General features: G+C 32.2%; 2 protein-coding genes, 2 long non-coding RNA genes and 1 pseudogene across 5 annotated transcripts; 1 reads left to right on the top strand and 4 right to left on the bottom strand.

Annotated features, from left to right (window-relative positions):
- Positions 1–2115: 2115 nt before the first annotated feature.
- Positions 2116–4722, bottom strand: LOC115890974 (annotated as a pseudogene).
- Positions 4723–5798: 1076 nt separating this feature from the next.
- Positions 5799–7566, bottom strand: LOC115890959 (putative neutral sphingomyelinase). Its single transcript, XM_030911328.1, has 5 exons — positions 7274–7566; positions 7051–7224; positions 6756–6951; positions 6542–6699; positions 5799–6465 (listed from the first exon to the last, which is right to left on the bottom strand). Exons 1-5 carry the CDS (start codon positions 7309–7311, stop codon positions 5814–5816), a joined length of 1218 nt encoding a protein of 405 aa, XP_030767188.1. The 5' UTR covers positions 7312–7566; the 3' UTR covers positions 5799–5813.
- Positions 7567–7795: 229 nt separating this feature from the next.
- Positions 7796–20940, top strand: LOC115890960 (mannose-6-phosphate isomerase). Of its 2 annotated transcripts, none has more exons than XM_030911330.1 (7): positions 7796–8071; positions 8266–8595; positions 8768–8909; positions 8963–9112; positions 9160–9327; positions 20401–20603; positions 20664–20940. In XM_030911330.1, exons 2-7 carry the CDS (start codon positions 8281–8283, stop codon positions 20859–20861), a joined length of 1176 nt encoding a protein of 391 aa, XP_030767190.1. In that variant the 5' UTR covers positions 7796–8071; positions 8266–8280; the 3' UTR covers positions 20862–20940. The 2 variants fall into 2 exon arrangements, with proteins under 2 accessions (XP_030767190.1, XP_030767189.1); XM_030911329.1 differs by having other exon boundaries at positions 7798–8071; positions 8260–8595.
- On the bottom strand, positions 12901–14714 carry LOC115890961. Its single transcript, XR_004051727.1, has 4 exons — positions 14475–14714; positions 14172–14387; positions 13957–14098; positions 12901–13873 (listed from the first exon to the last, which is right to left on the bottom strand). It is a non-coding gene; the product is annotated as an uncharacterized LOC115890961 (long non-coding RNA).
- Positions 20941–22348: 1408 nt separating the features above from the next.
- On the bottom strand, positions 22349–24398 carry LOC115890993. Its single transcript, XR_004051733.1, has 2 exons — positions 24243–24398; positions 22349–22687 (listed from the first exon to the last, which is right to left on the bottom strand). It is a non-coding gene; the product is annotated as an uncharacterized LOC115890993 (long non-coding RNA).
- Between the last annotated feature and the right edge of the window lie 266 nt (positions 24399–24664).

Genomic DNA, 24664 nt, shown 5'->3' with positions numbered 1-24664 from the left:
CAGTTTTAGTAATATAGGGTAATATGTATTAGTATTTTAATATCATGCAGTTTGCATCTTTTAGACTTTTTTTAAAGAGTCACAAATAAAAAAAAAACAGCGTCACGGTCATCTTTGAAATATCGGGCCGATACCAACAAGTCATTAATTAAAAATTGGAATAACCTTGTCAAAGTTAATATTTAAATTGAAATCAAAATTTCTCGATCACACGCAAATCTACTCAGTAATTTTATTTTTTAAAATATATCAGTAGATGTCTTGGAACATCTTACATTTTTCTAAATTAAGTATAAATTTATGAAATTTTTTTATGGCAAATGAATGAATTGCCACCAGTAAGTTTTTTTTCGTTCATAAGGTATACCCTTGGTATACCTATCCATATGAGTGCAAAATAAATTTCGTGTTTTCTTTAAATTCTTAATATAACGCTTATTTTTTTTAGAATTATGTATGCGATAATTCAAATGATATTATGAGTTCGAATATGGGTCTTGATTTTTTCGAAGCTTTTTTAGCGAGACTTGCATGGCCAGTCATGCAACACATACATGACACCGCCCACATAGCAAAACAATATACCTAGCAGGTGCTCAGAATAAACTTTTTTGGTATAAGGATATTGGAAATATGTTCTGAGCATGTGCTAACCTTTTGGCCGCAAGTAGCATGTGCTATGCACTTGGCTTAAGAATGTTCTAAGAATATTTTAAAATATGCTGAGAATATTCTTGTTTTTATACATATAGCATATTTTGTGAACATACTATAAAAATTAGGGAGGTAAATTTCGTTCAGCACAGATAGACAGTTACGTCACATCATGACATACTTCTCTACAATATCCAAATACATGCGTAAAGAAACTGTCTACCTGTGCTGAACGAAATATACTATATTTTTCTAGGTATCCAATGGAAATTTTAAATAATAGGAAATAGGAATAAAATACTTACAAAAACATTTATTTGCAAAAATAAACAGCATTTAAATATTATAATGTTTATATATTCTGCTCCTCCTGATTCTCAGCCAATCTAAAAAAGTATATCTATACCGTCTCTTAACCTAACTATAAATAATAAAATGAAGCTAACAAACTTTAACACCTAATACTTACAAATCATTGATAAATATTTACAAAAATTACAAATGAAACAAGGCTTTAATACCCTGACGCTACGAACTAAAGACTACTTTAAACCTATTCGAAATTCAAAACACTTACGCAAGCAAGACTAATGTAACATGTAACAACAGTACAAACAACACTTTTGTTTTTACTTAACTTTCAAATGTTGAGTACACACAGAACACTATTATCGATATAACGGTAAACACAAACCAGGCAACGGGAACACATTTTAATACAAAAATCAATCCCGATGTCACTCCGAATCCTATATCTATAAGCAACAAAATCAACAAAATGCAATCAAGTTCGGTTGGTTCGACGGGACGCGCACAGGGGACGCGGTCTTTCTTTGTATCATGGCGGCGACGGCGGCGAGTTGGTAGACAACGTTGCCAGAATTATTTTATCTAACTATCTAAACAAGATTATTACCTATGAAAAGTACTTTATTTCATAAAAACGTACTAGATAATATTTAAACAAAAAACATGTTCCATTAACAAAAATATACAAAAATTAACGTAAACATGTCCAAAACGTAGTAAATCTAGAATATTTATACTAGAAATTATACTAAATTGGCAACACTGTTTCGTATTAATCGTGTTGCAGCTTCGAAGAGCCGCGGCCAGAAGGCGCTGAACTCCGCTGAAGACGCGCACGATTTGGAACCATGGTATATCGATGGTTGAATTTCAGAATATCGCTCATTTTACGGATAAAATAGCCAACATATGCGATGTTTTGAGCAGGAGGACCGAGCTGTTGTATATATCCAGCAAAGTATATAGTTAAATATTCTTAGCATATGATAAGAATATATGCACAAGAATATACTTTAAAGAATATAGGTGGCACATGTCCATTTATTCCTGGAACATGCTCAGAATATATGTAATAATATAATATATAGTATAAGGATATAAGTTCACGCACATGCTAGGTATATGCTATAGATATGAATATGCTTCTCATTGCTATGTGGGCGTGCATCTCAATTTTATTCCACAAAGTCGCCATAACGGTAAACAAAATATAGCGAGAACAGTTAAAACGATCCTCAAAACCGAGAATAACACACGGTAACTTGTATTTACTAAGGCAGGAACTATTAGACTTAGCAAGAGTAAAGGAAACGAAAAAATTACACCCAGCCAATACAAAACTCTCCTCCTAGCAATATTTTTTTCCGCCTCTTCGCATAACGCAATGCCTTCTTCTAGTACAGCCCATTTGATTCTGTCATTATTGGGCATATTTCCAGATTTCTTATCTCTGTTTAAGCTTAGTTCAACCATGACAGCCTCATGATCAGAATAACTGTAAGATTTATTAGGGACACGTTCTGGTAAGGGTAGGGAGTAATTTTTTAAATCTACTTTGACATTTGATCCAGGATGGTACATAATGTAGTCAATTCTTTAACCTAACGCTTTGTCTTTTATTAAAGAACTTGACGTGTAGCTATTCCTGCAACTTTCAGATGTTGCGTAAATGTCTTGGGATAAGTTTCCTGACTGCATGTAGGCATCAGTCATGCCTGACATGCTTAAAATAGCTCTGGAAAATAAAATGCATTATTTGAAAATGTTTCTTCGCTTACCGTAACATCTTTTTTTCATTTGATCGCACTGTACCTACCTATATGACAAATCCCCAGGTTCAGTATTTAAGTCACCCGCCAATACAACAAAGTCGGCCGAACTAGAAGTGAGCAAGATAAACTGAGCAATGTCGTAAGCTTGTAGAACCCGATGTGCTTGGTAGTCATCAGAAGCACGGTTATACTCTGCATGAAGCTGCAATAAATCCAATTTTGAGTAAAGTCAATTTTGTTTTATCAGTTGTTTTTACGTGAGCTGAATAAACGTTAACGAAGAAAGTATCTGTCCCACTTTCAACCTTGAGTCGACATAAACCTACATCTTTGCCTCCTCACCAATCACCGTGATGCACTTCATGTATGTATCCATTCACCGACCATTGATGGAAGAATGTCTCTTCAATTTGATGTTTGGAAAGGATGCAAATCCCTGAACCTGTCACCCCACTTGTAACATAAAATTAAATTGTGCAGAATAATTCAACAATGTCTAAAAATCAACAATGTATTCTGAAATTCAACAATATCCATAATTCAAAAATGTCTAAAATGCAACTTGTAACATAAAATTAAATTGTGCAGAAAAAATCAACATTGTCTAAAATTCAACATTGTCTAGAAAGTAACAATATTGTCTAAAATTCAACATTGTCTAGAAATTAACAATATTGTTTAAAATTCAACAGTGTTGTCTAAAATTTAACATTGGTGTAGAAATTAACAATGGGGTCTAAAATTCAACATTGTCTAGAAATTAACAATATTGTCTAAAATTCAACATTGTCTAGAAATAAACAATGTTGCCTAAAATTCAACAACGTATTCTTAAATTCAACAATACCCAAAATTCAAAAATGTCTAAAATTCCACTTGGAGCATAAAAAAATAACATTGTTGTCTAAAATTCAACAATGATGTCTAAAAGTCAACATTGTTTGCTAGAATTCAACAATGTTGTCTGGACATACTATATGAATACCTGTAAAAATAGTGAGCATATTGTAAAACAGAAGAAACTCCATTACATATTAACTGATAATCTCGATCGGTCCAGAGTTCTCGCAGGCAAACCACATCAAAGTCATGAGAAGATAAAAATTCTGCTATAGCTAACATTCTAGATTTTCTATCTTTCGAAACGATTGGTAGGCCCCTAAAAATACTTCTTTTATCTATATAAATATTTTATTAGCTACTTACCAGCAGTTTAATGTAAACACTTTACAATTGGTTGTCATTATCAAAATATCTGTCTCTATTCTACTATGTAAAAAGTAGTTAAATATACAGGGTGGTGCATCGGCATCGGAAACATAGGAAATCTCCTGCAAATTTTGAACTTAAGTTGCCTGATTTTACATTATTGTTACCTGTTTTAATTTTTTTTCTTGAATTACTTAAAATCGGCTTGTCTAAAACTGTTCAAATTTGGCACGTCTGTTCAGAACACGCAGACCTTCAATACACTTATTTACGACTTGGCGGTAAAATCAACAGGGGAGTCAATATTTGGAGAGATCAAAATTAGCATGGGATTTCCTGTTTTCAACGAAGATGCACCACCCGGTATGTTTCTGTCCTGGCAAATAACTCATTGATTTTCATATATATCCATGAATTTATACAGAATTTTTGAAGATCCACGTCAGGTTTAAATACTTAATTTTATCTTATGAAGACAAATTTAGGAATTTTCCTTGAATTTTCTTCAACGTCAATTTATGTCAAAATCGTTCAGATATGGAGGTATAAAAATATCCGAATTCTATCTATGAATTCTATGTAAAAAGTAGTTAAATATATGTCTGTAACTCATTGGTTTTCTTATATATTCATGAATTTAGAATGTTTGAACATCCACGTCAGGTTGAAATATTTAACATATCCTGTGAACATAAATTTAAAATATAATAGCACTGGTGAATAAACAACAAATGTGTATTGTTGACTTTACCTCACTTTTAAGGGTAAGACTTGTTAATAAAACTATAGCAATATATACAAAAATGTATTTTATTTTAAAAATATGATAAATTGGTGGGCCCTATATTAGTTATATACATATTAGACACTTTTTTTATAATATGTAACAATATCACAATGTTTTTAACATTTTAATTAAAAAAAAACACCTTTATATGTGTAATTCTGAGCATTTGAATCCGAATAGATGGATATTTAATTATTGGCACAACAAATAATATTCACAACTTTTAAAAATTTTCACAACTACAAAACGTAGATATATTTCTCTTGCGACCCTAATAAAGATATCAAGAATTTTGTAGATATATAAAAAGGTAAAATGTAAACATTTAATAAATTCAACATCTCAGAAAAATAAGTAACCATAGAGTTTAATTTAAAAAAATGATATTTATATTATTAGGATGCCTCTATGATTACTGTTTCTGATTCCAACATGCTTTGCAGCTTTTAGACTTTTTATGAGAGCCAACCACATCAATAAAAAAGCGGCGTCGTCACCTCTGAAATATAGGGACAACACTAATAAGTTATTTATTAAAAATGGCATAAAACCTTGTCAAAGGTAATATTTAAATTAAAATCAAAAGTTCTCAACCACACTCAAATCTTATCAGCAAATTTTATTTTTTTAAATGTATCGGTCCTTACATTTTTGTAAATTAAATATTAATATATGACAAATTTTTATGTCAAATTTCAATAAATGGATTGCCACCTTAACGTTTTTTTTTTCGAATGTATGGTATACCTGTAATAGTGCAAAATAGATTTGGTGCTTTCTTTAAATCCCTAATATAACAAAATAAAACACTAAATCACCACAATACGCCAAAACATCGCGCGTTTCGCTAACCATGTTAGCATCATCAGCAGATGACTAAAACTTATTAATAAAAAAAAAACTTAATTAAAAATTATTGTTTTAATTATCTGCTGATGATGCTAACATATTTAGCGAAACGTGCGTCCAGTGTAACAGTAAAAGTGTTTTGGCGTATTGTGGTGATTTAGTGTTTTATTTTGCTGTAAAGCTTATTTTTTAGAAAAATTATATATGTGATAATACTCTTTAAACTCATGTTATCATGAGTCGTGATTTGTTTGAAGCTTTTTCAGTGAGACTTGCATGGCCAGTTTGCCTGACTTGACACCGTGCATCTCGATTTTACTCCACAAAGTTGCCATGAGAAAACAAAATATAGTGAGAACGGTCAAAACAACCCTCAAAACCGAGAATAACGCAGGATAACTGTCAAAAAATCGCGTATTTACTACAGCAGGAACTATAAGACTTAGCAAGAGCAAAGGAAACAACAAAATTACACCCAGCCAATACAAAACTCTCGTTCTAGCTATACTTTTCTGGGCTTCTTTGCATAACATAATGCCTTCTTCTAGAACAGCCCATTTGATTGTGTCGTCTGGCATATTTCTGGAAGATTTGATATCTCTGCTTATGTTTAGTTCGACCATGACAGCCTCATGATCAGAATAACTGTAAGATTTATTAGGAACACGGTCTGGTAAGGGTTGGCTGTAATTTTTTACATCTACTTTGACATTTGATCCAGGATGATACATAATGTAATCAATTCTTTTGCCTAATACTTTGTCTTTAATTAAAGATCTGGGTGTGTAGCTATTCTTGTAACTTTCACATGTTGCATACATGTCTTGAGATAAGTTTCCTGACTGCATGTAGGCATCAGTCATGCCTGGCATGGTTAAAATAACTCTGGAAAATAAAATATATTATTTAAGAATACTTGTTTGCCAACCATGACTTTTTTATTTAATCACACTATACCTACCTATATGACAAATCTCCAGGTTCAGTATTTAAGTCACCGGCCAATACAACCAAGTCAGCTGAACTAGAAGTGAGCAAGATAAACTGAGCAGTGTCATAAGCTTGTAGAACCCGATGTGCTTGGTAGTCATCAGAAGCACGGTTATATTCAGCATGAAGCTACAATAAATCCAATTTTGAGTAATGTAAATTTTATTGAATACAGCTGTTTTTACATGAGCTGAATAAACATTAACATAGAAAGTATCTGTCTCACTTTCAACCTTCAGTCGACATAGACCTACACCTTTGCCCCCCCACCAATCACCATGATGCAATTTATGTATGTAACCATTCACCGACCATTGATGAAAGAATGTCTCTTCAATTTGGTGTTTGGAAAGGATGCATATCCCTGAACCTGTCACCCCACTTGTAACATAAAATTAAATTGTGCAGAAAAAATCAACTTTGTTATCTCAAATACAAAACAATGTCTAAAATTGAACAATGTTGTCTCAAAATAAATACCTGTAGAAATAGTGAGAATATGGTAATACAGAAGAAACTATATTACGTATTAACTGATAATCTCGATCGGTCCAGATTTCTTGCAGGCAAACCACATCAAATTCACTAGACGATAAAACTTCTGCTATAGCTAATATTCTAGATTTTCTATTTTTCGAAACGACTGCTAGGGCCCTAAAATAACATTTGTTTTGTCTATATATATTTTTTTTTAATCACTTACCAGCAGTTTAATGTGAACACTTTAAAATTGGTTGTCATTATAAAAAAATATCGGAATTCTATATCAGATATATAAACAAGGATGTAAGTATGTAATATACCGGTACAGTCTTTAATATATCTCCTATGAACAAAGATTATTTTATTCTCTTCTGTGATTTACCCAGGATTTACCCTGAATTTGAAAGCTTTGAATTTAACTCATTGAATTTAACCCATAAATTTAACCAAAACAACTTTCGTCAACATCAAAATTCATTTTAGGTTATATTCTGCCAACTGTCAAACTGTGGCTACAGCGCTACAGCATGGCTACAGCTACTAATCAGGTGTGTGATGTCTACCCACAATCTACCCACTTTGTACCCACTACTACCCAGAGATATGAACTAAGAGTTCTACCACAAGCCACAAGTATACCACAAGCAATATCAGTACCTGATCATATATAAATTACATCATCTTTCTTAAAAAAAAGGCCGGAAGAGGCTGAATAGCCCTAGTAGCTTAGGCCTTTGCCTTTAAATTAATTAAAAATATATATCACAGATATATCACAGATATATTATAATAATTAAGTCAAAGATTAGTCATGTGTATATGTGATTAGTCATGTCATAAGCAATCATGAGTCATTCACTGTGGTCATTCCTGTGGGTCATTCATAAGTCATTGACATAGGTCATTTATGTTTTTTTAAAGATTATTTTCTATTTTCTTTGAAATCTTCTTGTTATGGAAACTGAAACAGGTTTATGTGATTAGAGATTATACTTGATGAGTATGATAAGCATACGATGTAAGTGTTCATTTAAAATAAACACGTATACATATACTACCTAGCATAATCTAACGTGCTAAGTGCTAAGCAAATGTAATCAAGCTAACATTTAACCTTTATGATTTAACTGAAAACCTTCAATTATCGATAACATTTATCAGCATTTAAAAGCCTTAAAAATGATAAAATAAATAATACTATTTAAGTTAAAGGTACACCGCCTTGCCATGGAATTGGTATGTAAACTTCAAACGTACGATTGGGGCAAAAAAGGCCTAAGTAGTAAAGTAGCTCAATTAAAAAAGAATTCAGATGAAGGATTCCAAGTAGATGAAAATCTTAGCTATGCTGAATTATGGATGGGAACTCATGTTAACGCTCCATCTGTAATCAAAGGTTCAAATGTAAATTTGTCAGATTTTATTTCATCTCATCCGGAAGTCCTCGGAGAAGAAGTACTGAAGATATTTAAGGAACTACCGTTTTTGTTTAAAGTACTCTCTGTGGATAAAGCTCTTTCAATTCAAGCACATCCATCAAAAGTATAAGTTTATAGTCTGTCCCAAGGTCTGTCCAATGAGAAGATAGAAGACAGTGACAGTTTTGTCTGTGGTTTCGATTCAGAAGAATTTTCTGTCATTTTTTTGGATGTCTTCTCACTTGGACAGATTTTATATATTTTTTGTTGAATTATTAAGAAATATTTAATTCTAGGAACATGCAGTTGAATTGCATTCAAAATTTCCCGATATTTATAAGGATCCTAATCACAAACCTGAGATGGCTATAGCTCTGACAACGTTTGAAGCACTGTGTGGTTTCAGGCCATTACAAGAAATTAAAAATTTCATACAAAGTAATCACTTTCCCAAATAATAATAGCATCTTTTAATGCTTGTATAATTCTAGATATACCTGAATTACAAGGCATAATTGGTAGTGAATTACTAAAGAATGATTGTGGACTAATACAAAAAGCTTTTAGAACTGTTCTGACTTGTTCTAAAGACAAAATTAGAAGTATCATTGATAGTTTACTGATTCGAGTCAAAAACTATGGTAATTGTTTCTTATGTTCTTACAAACATCTCAAATGATTTTTTTAGATGAAAATCAAAAAATAACCTACATGGTTTCACTAGTGGAAAGATTACACTCACAGTTTCCGTATGACAATGGTATTTTGATGGTCTACTTTTTGAATTACTTAAAATTAAATCCGTCAGAAGCAATTTTTTTAGGTGCTAATGTGCCTCATGCTTATATATCTGGAGGTGAGTGAAATAAAACATCATGGTCTTCTCATGATACTTTTACCAATACCAATATACCATATATAATATATGGTATAGTCTGTGAAACGAATAACTTTGAATTTGACAGTTCCCGCGGGCTTTTCTAGTGTTAATTTTATTAGGTTAGTAACTTGCGGCCATGCTGACGCAATGCCTTCTCTAATAGAACAGCCTCGAAGCGAGATTTATGACGCCACGCTAGTTAAATACTACGGATTAATAAATATGTTGTAGAATACATGGAAAACATAATAATTCCTCGTATTTTTGGTTTGTATTTTAAAAATGATATAGTTTACATGAAATATACATATATACAGTTAATAAATACAATATATATACCTATTCATAGTAATAAATAACTTTCGCAAATAAACCAAATAAACTATGAACCATACAAATGCAGCAAATGTTTTACAATATACAAATAATGAATAGGTACATAAGATAATGGGTAAAATGTAAAATATATTTTAAATTTTGGGGTTTGAAAATCGATCTAATTTAACAAACAACATTCAATATCTACTACTTACTATGGCTGAAATCGTATTCCATAGTCAATGTAGATAGTTTTAGTGTTAAGAATAATAATTTAAAAAAATACGTGGTCGTCATTTGACAAGTTTATATTAGTTTATTAATTGCAGTAAACATTATGTGGTGTGAATATTTTATATGTAATTTTTTGGATTATATTCGACACTATTTTTTTCATATGACACAACACTGATGAAGGCTATGATGTTAGCCGAAACGTTTTTTTTAACCAAAAAAAATAATGAAAAAAACAAATGAAAACTTAATCAGCGTTTTTCCCGAACCTAAATTCCAAGAAAATAAAAAATTTTAGAATAATTTTACATATAAAATGACAGCGATCTTTATTTCATAGCCATCGCTGCAGCCTTTTTTCTATGATATTGTATTATTCGCAAATATAATTTTTCGAACATTGATACTTGCAAAATATACATATACATTTTGTGAATGCAAATAATAATACATCACTATTAGTAGATATTGAATGTTTTTTGTTAAATTAGATCGATTTTCAAACCCCAAAATTTGAAATATATTTTACATTTTACCCATTATCTTATGTACCTATTCATTATTTGTATATTGTAAAACATTTGCTGCATTTGTATGGTTCATAATTTATTTGCCAAAGTTATTTATTACTATAAATAGGTATATATATTGTATTTATTAACTGTATATTATATGTATATTTCATGTAAACTATATCATTTTTAAAATACAAACCAATAATACGACGAATTATTATGTTTTCCATGTATTCTACAATTTATTTATTAATCCGTAGTATCTACCCCAGTAGCACACCAACATTGGTAAAATAATATATTTACATATTGGCCCAATAAAGAAAAGGCGAGATTTTTTTTTAATGGTAAAATATAGCATTCATATATTTATCCTTTGTTAAAAATCGATATTGATCCAATATGGATATTTAATATTTATCCTATATTTGCTACATTTATAGACATAATGTGTTTTTTCAATAATGGTCCAACATAATTTACATATATTTTTCCATTTTGTTTCGCAAATCTTGGACCAATATTTAGTCTGTACATTGAATCTATGTACATACCACATAATCAAGATTCGGAATAGGAAACTCCCTGGAAACTTTTTATTGTCACTTGATATCAAAATATCAAGATGAAGAATTTTGGTTTTTCGGGTTATTAGGCCGTCGTCGTTGCTCACACTAGACTGATGCCTCCGCGCGTCGGCGTAGCGCGTATTTATGCGTCGGCGGAGGCGGGGGCGTGGCTTGTTCGGGTGGTAGTTCTTCCGGAACTGGTCTACTTCTGTGCCAGCTTTTGGTCTAGATATAGCTGGATGCCAAATTCTGTTAAGGTAGAAAGTTTCTTCCTTCCTGTTGAAATTATTTGGATGATTTGCGCAGTTCAACAGCTTCCTGACCAGACGAGGATGATATGTACAGATGTTTGAATTGCAATTCGTTTGGGTGTCTTGCAGCTTGGATTTTGTGGTACCGCAGTCTTGTCAGAGCATGTTCCGCAGACGGCTGACTTCTCTGTTTGCCCCAGATCTGCAGTGTCTCTTGTGAAGAACTATCGGTCTCCTTCCCAGGACTGAGCGTTTGAGCGAGTTTCAATATATACGCTTCCGCACCACAAGGCGCCTGTGCCATCCTGCCTTGCGAGTGGCTTTTGGTGCGATCCAGTCGTTATTCTTTGACAGCATTTCATTACTGAGTCCCAGGTCTCTGTGCTGCTACTTCCTGAACCCAGATATAGCTCACTGATGCGTTATACAGGCGGGTTTCCAGAACCGATAAGGTTGCTTTCTTCGAGTTTCTTCCATGAAGAAATTACAATTTGAGCTGGCGGTTTGGATGTTTCTCCATTTCAACAGCTTCCATAACCAGAAGGATGATATTTATGTTTCAGTGGTTTGCATTGATACAGTTGTTTCATTCGAATGCTGATTAGATGAGAACTTTACCAATCTCTTGATATTGCCTGACCTGGGAAACATGATGTCAGATGGTTCCAGTTTTATATCTTTTAGCTTTTGGACGAAATGCGTTGAGTCCTTCACATAAGAGTTTGAAGCTAAAAGATATAAAACTGGAACCATCTGACATCATGGTAAGCTTCGATGTGGTATCTCTATTCACGAGAGTACCCCTAGGCGAGTCAATGGATCTAATCAAGGAATCATTCCCACCTGACATCGCGGAGCTCTTCCGAGTGTGTCTGACTGGTAGCTATTTCTTATGGAACGGCAATTACTACGAACAAACAGAAGGTGTCGCAATGGGTAGCCCAATCAGCCCAATAATTGCTAATTTCTTTATGGAGAGATTTGAAGAAAAGCGCTAGAGTCATCCGTTCTGAAGCCCGCTGTATGGTTTCGTTATGTGGACGATACATTTGTGGTTTGGAAACATGGACGTGACAGCCTAGATGACTTCCTTCATCACCTTAATTCGCAGAGCCCGAGCATAAAATTTACCATGGAAACCGAAGTAAACAACCAACTGGCCTTCCTCGATGTGCTTGTCAAGAGAAATGGCGACCTTTGGATCACACCGTGTATCGAAAACCACTCATACAGACCGGTACTTACACAAACTATCAAATCACCATCCAAGCCAAAAACAGGGGGATTATCGGAACATTAGCAAATAGGGTAAGACGTATCTGTGCTAATGAACACATCCAAGAGGAACTAAGTCATTTAAATAAAGCCTTTCTTGCCAATGGCTATAATGACAGAGAAATAAAGGCGGCGCTGGCACCTAGGCAGAGGAGACCTGACGCCAATGAACAGGAAAACATCATTAATAAGGCCTTCCTTCCATATGTTTCCCAGGTCACCGATAGGATTGGTAAAGTTCTCAAGAAGCATAACATCAAAACCATATACAAACCTACCCGAAAAATAAGGGACTGCTTAAGACCAGCAAAAGACAAAAAGAGAACCATTATCCTCTGCAGGGATCTACCGTATACCTTGTTCTGCGGTAGCGTATATATTGAACTACCAAACGCTCAGTAGGAACGAGACTTACGGAACACAAGAGAAACTGCAGATTAGGGCAAACAGAGAAGTCAGCCGTAGCAGAACATGCTCTAAGAGATGGTGACCACAAAATCCAATTCGAAGACACCCAAGTCATTGCCACAACATCTGGATATCATCCTCGTCTGGTCAGGGAAGCTGTTGAAATTCACAAACATCCAAATAATTTCAACAGGAAGGAAGAAACTTTCTACCTTAACAGAATTTGGCATCCAGCTATATCTAGGACCAAAGTAGCAGCACAGAGAAGTAGACCAGTTCCGGAAGAACTACCACCCGAACAAGCCACGCCCCCTCCGCCGACGCATAAATACGCGCTACGCCGACGCGGAGGCATCAGTCTAGTGTGAGCAATCGGAGCAAACACACCTCTGAAGATGCTAGCCACTCGTGCTAGCGAAACGTTAGGAAGCAATTCTAACCGACGACGGCCTAATAACCCGAAAAACCAAAATTCTTCAAACGATGGCCGCGAAAGCCTAAACTACTACAAAATATCAAGATAGTTCGAAAAGTCAATGCATTTTATGCAAGTTATTGTATGTTTTATATATACAGTGGACCATTATTTTCGAATGAGAATGATATATATTATATAATATGTTTTAAAAATAAAAGAAATATAAAAAAAATCTGCACTTCTTTGTAACCAATATGTTGTATAGATTCGGGAAGTAAATATTAGGGAAAGATTCAATAAAACGTTACATCAATAAAAACATAATATATTGCTATATAAAATAAAATAATGAAAAATAAGCTGTTATCCTGATAATAAATAAAAAAACGAAAAATATTTTTCTGTTTCAAAATAACTGTATATATTGGGCATTTCTGTTTTTACGTCTTCCTTCCCTGTCTGCTGCTCCTGTCAAATACAAAGATATGGATTTGTTAATACCTGCATCCGTGGCGCCTGGAAAACGAACAGCTTCTATGAAACACAAAGCAAAATTTTGTTAATTGCAATTTATTACCAAAACAATTTAAAATTTATACTTATAATAGCCTTATAACATGACAACTTCTGAAATGATAATTTTCCCTTCTTTCCTGATCCAGAATAGAGCATTGCTACATCTCTGGCAAACAGTTTTTTCATTAATAAAAAAACAGATTTGTGGGTATTGTCCCCTCCACAAAGGTATAATCGTTGAGCCTAAAATAAACAATTTGATAAGCTTTACATTTTGTTTCTCATACGAGTATAATCTGCAAATAATTATTATTACCAAAAGTTCAATATTTTTTTCATCTTCTAAATGCTGCTCTATAGATTCTAGTAAAGCCTGGTTCTCAATTGGTAGTTGAAAAGGTTCTTCACTAGAACTTAATATTAATCATGCTAATTGTGAGCAACAGGTCCTGAATCTTGTTTACTGTTTTTTTCATATCCTGTATTTCCCAATTCAACTTTTTTATTTCTTTTAAGATCAATCTCTCAGAAGCTAAAAATATACATCAAACGCCCAAGTTATCTTGGTTCAAGTAGGTATTTCTACAAAATATAAGTGATCTTCATCAATATATGTTACCTGTTAAAGCTACTGACGGCTCAAAGGGACTTGCGTCTAATTCCCTGTGACCATTGTTCAAAACCGATGGTGATTCAGCCATACAACGTACTTTATGTTTTATGATACTTAAATTTTCTTTAAATAAAGATTTCATTTTGATTGGAGTAAAATCTCTTTTTTGTAGTTCAGTGATAATGTATTAAATATGTTTAGGTTAGGACGTTTTAAATTATGTAAATAATTATTTACATCTAATATGGTCTAAATATTAAATAATCAAATGTAAAAACGTGAAATATCTAGGAAACCAATAGGTTCACCATACTTGGAACCGCGCGATTTTAAAATGCTCCAGAACTTTGCTAACTCGATTCTATATTTAGCCAATATTGGCCCAACGTTTCCATTTACCTATGTAAAAATATGAAAAATATTGACATTAATTAAACATCAGGTTTATTTCAACAGTTTTCACAATTCAAGTGAGAATTGATAGGATACGGCTATTATTTTAGGTTTTTATTTACTTCTAAATTGTCTGGTAGTTGAGTAAATGTTTAGGTTAGGATGCCTCTTACAGGAAATATCTACTAGTCTACATTTAAAAGTTGTTGAAATAAAGTACTTACCAATTCACCTTTACTTAAAATGATCCAAATTACACTGCACACAAATAGATAAATCACAAATTATTTACTTGATATTAATTTTAAGGCATGTATCATGATTTTGAGATGCAAAGAACACAACAAATTATAAAATAAGGCGGGCGGGCGCGCGCGCGGCGTCATCAATGAATGCGTCATAGGGAAGAAGAGTGGGGATGCAACAGGAACCCGTTTTATGACGTTGTGGCTATCCAGACCAGATTTCTTTATTGCTTTTCGTTTATTTGGCACTCACCACTGGCGTTACAGAATTTCTGCAGGGTATACTGATTAGTTAGCACTCAATTGCAAGTCAAAAATATTACACAAATTATGAATTATTGGCATGACAATAGTAAATTGCAATTATATTAAAAAAAACAATGAATTACTAAACTATAAAAGAATAATGTCGTAAACTAACATGACTGTAATAATATGAATGATTTTTTTTGAAAAATTAAAATAATTATGCATTATTTAAATATTGGTAGTACGTTATTGTGAAAATATAGAATTATAATAAAGGAAAAAGTTTTATTGCCAATCAACTACCAATATTGGCTAAAAATCGGCAATATTGGGCCAGCTTACAATTTTTACCCAACATATCCTAAATATTGGGCCAATATCTTGTGCTATTGGGGTAACTAGCGTGACGTCATAAATCTCGCTCCGACGCTGTTCTATTAGAGACGGCATTGGTCTGATATTTAGAAATGTCAAAAGCTGATGACATTTAACTTTTGACAATTGTGTTGATTTTTGTAAGAAGAGGATGAACTGTCACTTGTTTTATTATTTTCCTTTCTATTTCACGAAAGTAAAAAGAGTTACCTATCTGATTCGTTCAGACACTCAATTTAAAGAATATCAGTAACTTTTTTGACAGAGGAATTTTATATTTACCATGTTGGTAAAAAATAACGGTCAAAATTCAAAGTTATTCATTTTATAGACTATACTGACGAAAAGTTATTACTCTTCAAACCACAGTTAAAAAATATGTAGGTGGCGCCCTCTACATGTGGGAGTCATATTGTCATCGAAATCAATCAATGTTAGTTCAGAAATTATTTGGAAAAAATTGAAATAAAAATGAAACTTCTACACCCTGTATCTCTGAAACGAAGCATTTTAGGACCTATATTTATATGATTTTTTGCTTATTTTATAAATCGTTGCCATATAATATATTAAGAAATCGTTCGATTTTCACCAAAATTGGTATACACCCTATTTTGAAGTCGTACATTACGAATCTGAACTTTTTTTCTGGCATCTCTTACCGTTTTTCAGAAAAACGAAAAACTATTTCAACATCGAATTTTTCTTAATTTCTCACATTTTTAAGGTTTTCTAGCACATATTTTGTTAGGTATTCAATAAACAATGATGTTTTTGCTATTTTCTGTTACTTTTTTAATCAATTCTATGCATAATAGAGAACAATTTGCTAAAATAAATTTGTAAACGTTGGAAACAATCTGAAAACTGAAAATGTTGGGTTGTATTTCTGGCATTTAAAGCAACGGTGCCAATGCTAAACCTAAATTTAGCGTGTTTTTTTCGCTCATTCTGGGATTACGAAAGGCGGTCGCCAGAAGAAAGGCTCCTTCCAATAACTGCTATTTTTTCAACGAGATCTGACTATAACCACGAAGTTGCACGAAAGAATTTTGATTGCATTAGTTACATCTTCCACGCAGAGGGTGTTAATTTTTTGTTGTTGTATTATACCAAAAAAAGATTAACCCCCTCTGCAAAGAAGTTGAAACCAATGCAATCAAAACTCTTTCGTGCAACTTCGTGGTAATAAATAGTCTTTATATAACTTCTTTGCGGAAGGGGTTAATCTTTTTTTGGTATAATATAACAAGAAAAGATTAACATCCTCCGCATAGAAGTTGAAACCAATGCAATCAAAACTCTTCCACGTAACTTTTGTCAGATCTCATAATATGTAATTTCTTAAAAATGCCTAATCACCCGAAAAAATAGAAGATATGACAAAGTTGTAAATTTTCAAATTTCTAGATACGCTCCATTAATGGTGACGTCGTATTGCGGAAGGTCAGTGTCGCCAAATCTAAACAAAGCATGAATTAACCCGTTTTTTTTCTCGTTTATTATTATATTACTGTTTTCTTAAGGATAATTGTATTTTTCCAAGTAAGTACATTTAATTTTGAACCGTACCAGTGCACTTTATAGTTAATAAATTCTATAATACTATGGAAATTCGTGTTCTTTATTGTTTTAACATAACCTCATATTACTTATCCCTATATGTATCCTTTTATGTAATTATACCTATAGTAAACGCTTATATACTTACTCAGAAAGACACAAATATCCTTTGAACCATAGACTTAAAATAAAATATAGACTGCATTATTTACATTTAAACGCGGACAAACAATCTTTTTTGTACACATGTTTACTTCTGGGTACAGTCGACTGAGCCTTCCTCATCCAGCCTATGTTGTCACGTCTTTAATATTATCAATATTTTTTTTCTTGTTATACACATATATTGAGATATTAATACTACATTTTAATAAAGTAGGTTTTAATATTCCATAGATGTATTAAATAGTCCTTATGCTACTAAATTATAAGTCGGATACTATTTGAAAAGGATAAGTTCTTTACAATATGGCAACACCGATTAGAGGCGAGGTCGCCTATTCATTCATTTATTACCTTGTAGTACGTGTCGCACGTGTGCGGTAAAGCTTTGTTGCCGCTATCTCCCCGGTTGTATTAACGCATTTCCTTAGCTTGTAGTCCTTAAGTGTCTATTTTATTGACTTTTTCTGTTCAAGAACTATAAAATATGGTTCGCCAGTGCCAAATTTGCAAGAAATTTGACTTAAATAATCCATTTAAGTCTTGAAACGACTTTCGACCGGTAGGCAACTCTCAATTTACCAATTGGGGGTCAGTGGCGTTGTTGTAGAAAGGCGCTTATTTAGATAATATTTTAGTAAAATGTAAAATCTGATTTTTTTCTCTTACATAATCATTTATATAAATGTTTTTGTAACAAAATTATAATTATTATAACCCCGTTAATAATTAATAATGTTTTTATTAAAAATATATTCCGGTTTATTCTAAAATTATCTTCAGAATCTAAAATAACATACAAGAATTTTAAAATGATATTACATTATGAAACAATATTTTTTAATATACCGGGTACGTCTCAAAAGTGGCTCCCCCTATAACTTTATTATTATTTCAGATAAAAAAACAGATTTGTATGTTAGTAGGCATATGACATAAATTAGGATTGATTGACGTATTCAATTGTTTTTGGTCTCTGCCTGTTTCACCGGAAATCATTACATCTTTTGATTTTTAAAGGCACCCTCGGTATATTGCTACTTTATTCGATAATAAATGACACTCTGAATAGAATGACATATCATGTCAACTTTTGACATTGCCGCTTAAAAATAAATCGTATTTTAAATTTCAATCCAGGGGCCATGGTGTTGTTAAAAACACTAAGTTTTAATCAAGGAGCCTTGGAAAAATAGTTTTGATCGTCTAATAGGTTTCGTGTCTTGTCTAGGCCGGTTAAAAGATGTACAAATCGTATTTTTAATCATATGTCAATTTTTTCAAATTGAACAAGGGTGACTCATTAGCATATTTGGAAAAAGCATTTTTTTATGAATATATTGATACCAAACACTTGGTATTTCGAGCCAAATTGTCGTTATGAACCGCGTGTGAACAATTAAACCATATGCGAAAATGTCAAAAGTTGACATATGATATGTCATTCTATTCAGAGTGTCATTTTCTATCGAATAAAGTAGAAATATACCGAGGCTGCCATTTAAAAATTAAAAGTTATAGTCATTTCCGGTGAAACAGGAAGTGACCAAAAACAATTGAATGCGTCAATCAATCATAATTTATGTCATTAATTTATGTCATTATCATTTGAAAAAATAAAAAAAATTATGGGGATGAGCCACTTTTGGGACGCACCCGGTATAATAAAGACAGTATCGAGTTAAATAAATGTAGTTTTCATTTTATTCACTTCCTATCACCTTCCTTGCTTTAATGGAACAGACTTATGTTTTCTCTAATTTACATAAATAAGACATCACTTAACCAGAAAAAAAAATTACAACAATCATAATTTTTTTTCTCTCCCTGTCGCCGATTCTATTATATCTGTAGAATAGATCCTGGTTTGATTAATATTAGAGGTTGTAAATGTTTGACTAAAATTAATATTTTTTTTAATAATTTCAAAAATTACGAAATTTCGATTATAACATTTCTTCTATAACATGTATTTTATTATTTTTATCCTTTTTGGACTCTAAGACGTTTTTTCTAAACTTTTATTTAAAAAAACCTCTCCTAAATCTTAATAAAATATAAAAAAGTTTAAATACGACATATTTTTAATTTAATTATAGGTTCATTAAAATAAAAAAAATTACCCGGCTATGATACGGAGAGTTCAGGTGTACTTGAGAAACGAAAGACAGTGTTGCGTTTCTCGTCAGAGTAGTCAGGGAACGACCGTTACGACAGAGACAACCTGTCTATCGCTCGTGTAGCACTCGTTATAACCTAAAACAATAACAGGACATTGTCTGACCGCATGTTCCAGCTATTTATGAATGAGATGCTCAGTCTATATTTTATTTTAAGTCTATGCTTTGAACAGAGTAATATAATAAAAAATTAAGAAAAAGTAGATTATCCCATTATATTCTTGCTATGTTTGGATTTTGCGACACTGACCTTCTGCTACATGACGTCACACTAATAGAGCGTATTAGGTCTAGAATATATTTGTTTCTCTCATTACATAGGAGAGAGAAAGAAGGATATATGTAATGTCAAACTTCAATCTGGTCTCAATTTTCTTTGTTATTTTGTTAAGAAAAGTGTTTTTCAGTAAAATTTTGGATATTTTTCTATTCTCAATCAAGTGTGGCTTTTAGATAAACTATAATATAATGAAAATATAGTGAAATTATTACTTTATAGGGCCGAAATAAAGAAAAATTCGATGTTGAAATAGTTTTTCGTTTTTCTGAAAAACGGTAACAGACCACTAAGAAAAAAGTTCAGATTCGTAATCTACGACCTCAAAATAGGGTGTATAGGCACCAATTTTGGTGAAAATCGGACGATTTCCAGTTTTCCCAATAATTACCAAGATATCAAATGACAAACAAGAAGTTGTTATATTAGAAGAACTATAGATACATGTAAAAAATTTTAACTTAAAACTACTGTATGAAATGTTTTAGACTGTGTTGAATGCATGGCATGCTCTGATAACGTTGTAAGGGCAGGATTAACGCCAAAATTTGTCGACGTGGAAACTCTTTGTGATATGTTAATTTATAAAGGCGAACCAGAGGAAAACAAATTATTCACGCCAACACGCGAAAGTGAATTTTCTGTCATTTTTACGCCTCCCGTACCTGATTTTGCCGTAGTTCAAATAGAAGTAACAGACCTGATACTATAGATAGAAGTACATACAAAGATATTAATGTTGATATTGTAGGTACCTGAAAGTCGGAGTTTATTTCAGACATCACCAAGGCTTAGTGCTAGTATTCTACTGGTTATTTCTGGACAAGCACAGTACGAGAATGGCCAAGTGGTACCTGGAACGGTCCTGTTTCTGGCTGCCAACGCAACTGTCACTTTTACAAAAATATGTGGCGATTTGCTTATATATCAGTCTCTGGCAAATGTTTAGTGTTTATCTTTGAGATTTTATAATTTGAATTTTTAATGTGATTTTAAATAAAGGTTATAGCAGTTTTTATTAATTATAATTAGACAATTGAATCTTCCGGTTTTAACGGTGGAACCGGTGAAGTTAACAGTAGGGATGGGCTTTTTTCCAATATATCCATAACTATCAATATATAATAATCGATATAATTATTTAATCATTATTAATGATGTGTATATTATTTATATCGCAACTTCCAAGGATGTGAGGGTGCAGCCACACTATCCTAAAAACGGCGTATCGGCGTAACGGCGTAATGACCTTGAATAGACTTCCAGTAATTCTATTGGCTGAAACATTCATCTGTCAAAAATTTCAGCCAATAGAATTACTGGAAATCGATTCAAGGTCGTTACGCCGATACGCCGTTTTTAGGATAGTGTGGCTGCACCCTGTCTGAAAATATGAATTTTTACTACCCGAAACAGCGTTACATCACACAAACTTCGTAGCTGAGTGTTTTATAGTTTCAATAACTGCACTAGTAAAAAAGTAAAATACTAAAATACTAGTATTACGTAAAATACAAGTGGCATACAAGCTACCACCTCCTCTAGTAAGGGTCGGGAGTCTACTTGTAGACCCAATAGGCTACACAAGCTAAGTTTCCTTTATCCCCATTATACCTACTTTTTTCAGATAAAAAAACGAGATTTGGTATGTTAGTATATGACATAAATTAGCATTGATTGACGTATTAAATTGTTTTCGGCCACTTCCTGTTTCACCGGAAATAACTACAACTTCTGATCTTTAAATAGCATTCTCGGTATTTTTTTATTTTATTCGATAGAAAATGTCACTCTGAGTAGAATAACATATCATATGTCAACTTTTGACATTTTGGCTTAAAACAAAATTGTATTTTAAATGTCAATCTAGAGTGCCATGGTTGTGTTAAAATCACTAATTTTTAGTCAAGGAGCCTTGGAAAAATAAATTTGATCGTCTAATGTTTTTAGTGTCTTCTCCTGGCCAGTTTAAAGATGCCCAAATCGTATCTTTAATCATATCTCAATTATTTGAAATGGAACGAAGGTGGCTCATTAGCATATTTGGAAAAAGCATTTTTTACGAATAATTTCATACCACACACTTGGTATTTCGAGTCAAATTGTCGTTATGAACCGCATGTTACAATTTCAAATAAACCATATGCGAAAATGTCAAAAGTTGACATATGATATGTCATTCTATTCAGAGTGCCACATTTTATCGAATAAAGTAAAAAAATACCGAGAGTGCCATTTAAAAATCAAAAGTTGTAGCAATTTTCGGTGAAACCGGAAGTGACCAAAAACAAGTGAATATGTCAATCAATCCTAATTTATGTCATATACTAACATACCAAATCTCGTTGTTTTATATGAAAAAATAAAAAAGTTATAGGGGGTGAACTACTTTTGAGACGCACCCGGTATACTTATAAGTATGTGTAATAAATTAACTATTATTCCCTTAAACGATGTTTTATTTTATTTTATATATTAATAATAGTCTATCTAATAATTCATTATTCGATACATGTATAAATTAGTTATCTAATAAGTAAAGTTTACAACAATTATTTAGACTTTGGAAGTTTCGTTTTCGGACTTCTTGTAAGATTCCTCGTCCTCAGTGATGATCATGGGAATAGCAAATGGTACGAAAGGGTTCTGAACAAGTTTAGTACGTTTTGTTGTTGATTCCTCTGTTTCATTTAGTCCTGATCCCGATGATGGCCTTGCCATGACGCCCATACTGAAGAATATGAGCAGGAAAAACAAAAATAGATATTTCAGATTCTGAAACAGAAATAAAGATTATATTATATAATGATATTTTTCTCTAAAAATACAGTTAAGACATGAGAAAATAACGTATACAGGGTGGTCCTAAAATGTTTAATTTCTGGGATACAGGGTGTAGAAGTTTCATTTTTATTTCGATTTTTTTCAAATAATTTCTAAAGTTAACGTCAATATTTGGATGAAAATTGGTGTCTGAGAGTTTTGTGACACGAGAAATTTGATTTTGATGCCAATATGACTCCTATTTGTAGAGGGCGCCACCTACATGTGTTTTAACTGCTTTGAATAAAAGTAATAACTTTTCGTCCGTACCTGTATAAAACTACAGAGCGAAAAAATATACATTTCTAGTATAGAATTTTTACTGCGAAAAAATGATAATTAAACAGGGTCTGTTGAACTTTTGGCACAAAATCATTTCAAATTTAAGATTTCAGTCTAAGAACTATTTAGTCAACATGTTTAATTTATGTCAATAATGACCGGTATTGATAATTTCGATTCCAAATATCTCGAAAACCATTACTCGTAGCGATTTTTACCAATAGACCTTTTTCACGTAAAAAAAGTCGCAAATATATTTTTTTCTACTCAGTAGTTTTATACAGGTATGGGCAAAAAGTTATTACTCTTCAAACCAGTTAAAAAATATGTAGGTGGTGCCGTCTACAAGTAGGAGTCATATTGATATGAAAATCAAATTTCTCATGTCAAAAACTCTCAGACACCAATTTTCCTCCAAATATTGACGTTTCTTTATACATTATTTGGAAAAAATCGAAATAAAAATGAAACTTCCACACCCTGTATCTCCGAAAGTAAGCATTTTAGGACATACATTTATATGAACTTTTTTACTTATTTTAATCAACAGATATGCTGCCGACGTTTCCGGAATACAGTTCGGACCACCCTGTATACAAATCATCAAATATCTATAAGATGCTATCTCGCGATTTTTCAATAATTATGGTTTTATTTTAAATTCAATGGTCATCCACTTGCTGAAAGTTATTATTTAGTGTGAATTAACTGTTATTTAAAAGCAATCTCTTTCGATTTTTTTAACTTATTCTTTTTACACTTATGCATTTACACTTTTTACCCTGTATAATAATTGTAAATATTGTCGTCGTTTTCAAATAAAACACTCCACACTACGGTGTAACCAATTAAAGAATATTTTAAAATCAATAAAACTATAATGTTCTTTCTCCTTTGGTGTATCTCACAAATATTAATAAGAAAAAGAATTAGGAAGAGCTGTATGCATTTTTATTTGTGTCACGATAAATGCGATTTTTTGCATTTTACAGGTTTCAAAAAAATATGACTTGAAACATTAACATACCAGCGTTATTTGAAAATATTAATAGGAATACAATTTATTTTATTTTTTTGTGACGTTCCCAAATTTTACATATTTCAGATATATTAACTTAAAATTTAAAAAATAATCAAATTTACATCTTTCAGTTTTTGTATTCTATTTTTTAGTTTTATTTTAGAATATTTACTACATAATATATTAAATGCATTTACAACTTACCATGTTTATCTGTGAGAATACACGTACATACAACACTAATCAGATACAACCGGATGATATTTTCTAGGTATTCTATCTGGCGAGAATGTGTTGGATTTGGCAAGGTTAGATAGACGTGGGTCTGTGTTAACTTAATTTACAGGTCGATGGAATTTTTATTTTGTTGTCCTTTGTCCCCCACCTTAAGGTTTCGCTCTATGGAATATTTTCTTTGAAAACTGCATAACACCCGCATTTGTGCAGTTTTTTAGATTTATATGTTTTTTACTATAATAGATCCATAAATTAGACAAGAGTTATTTCTATGATTAAAAAAAGTGTTGTTTTGAAACGAATTACTAGTATTTATACTTAATTATACCTAATATTTATTAGGCTTGAATATTGGTTTCATGTAACTATTGATTTTTTTTAATGACATT

This window comes from Sitophilus oryzae, unplaced genomic scaffold (assembly GCF_002938485.1).
Source record: "Sitophilus oryzae breed Bouriz unplaced genomic scaffold, Soryzae_2.0 scaffold_942_pilon_pilon, whole genome shotgun sequence".
Taxonomy (NCBI): Eukaryota; Metazoa; Arthropoda; class Insecta; order Coleoptera; family Curculionidae; genus Sitophilus; species Sitophilus oryzae.
Note: the sequence above shows the minus strand (reverse complement) of the source record. Positions and strands in the feature narration are given on the sequence as shown.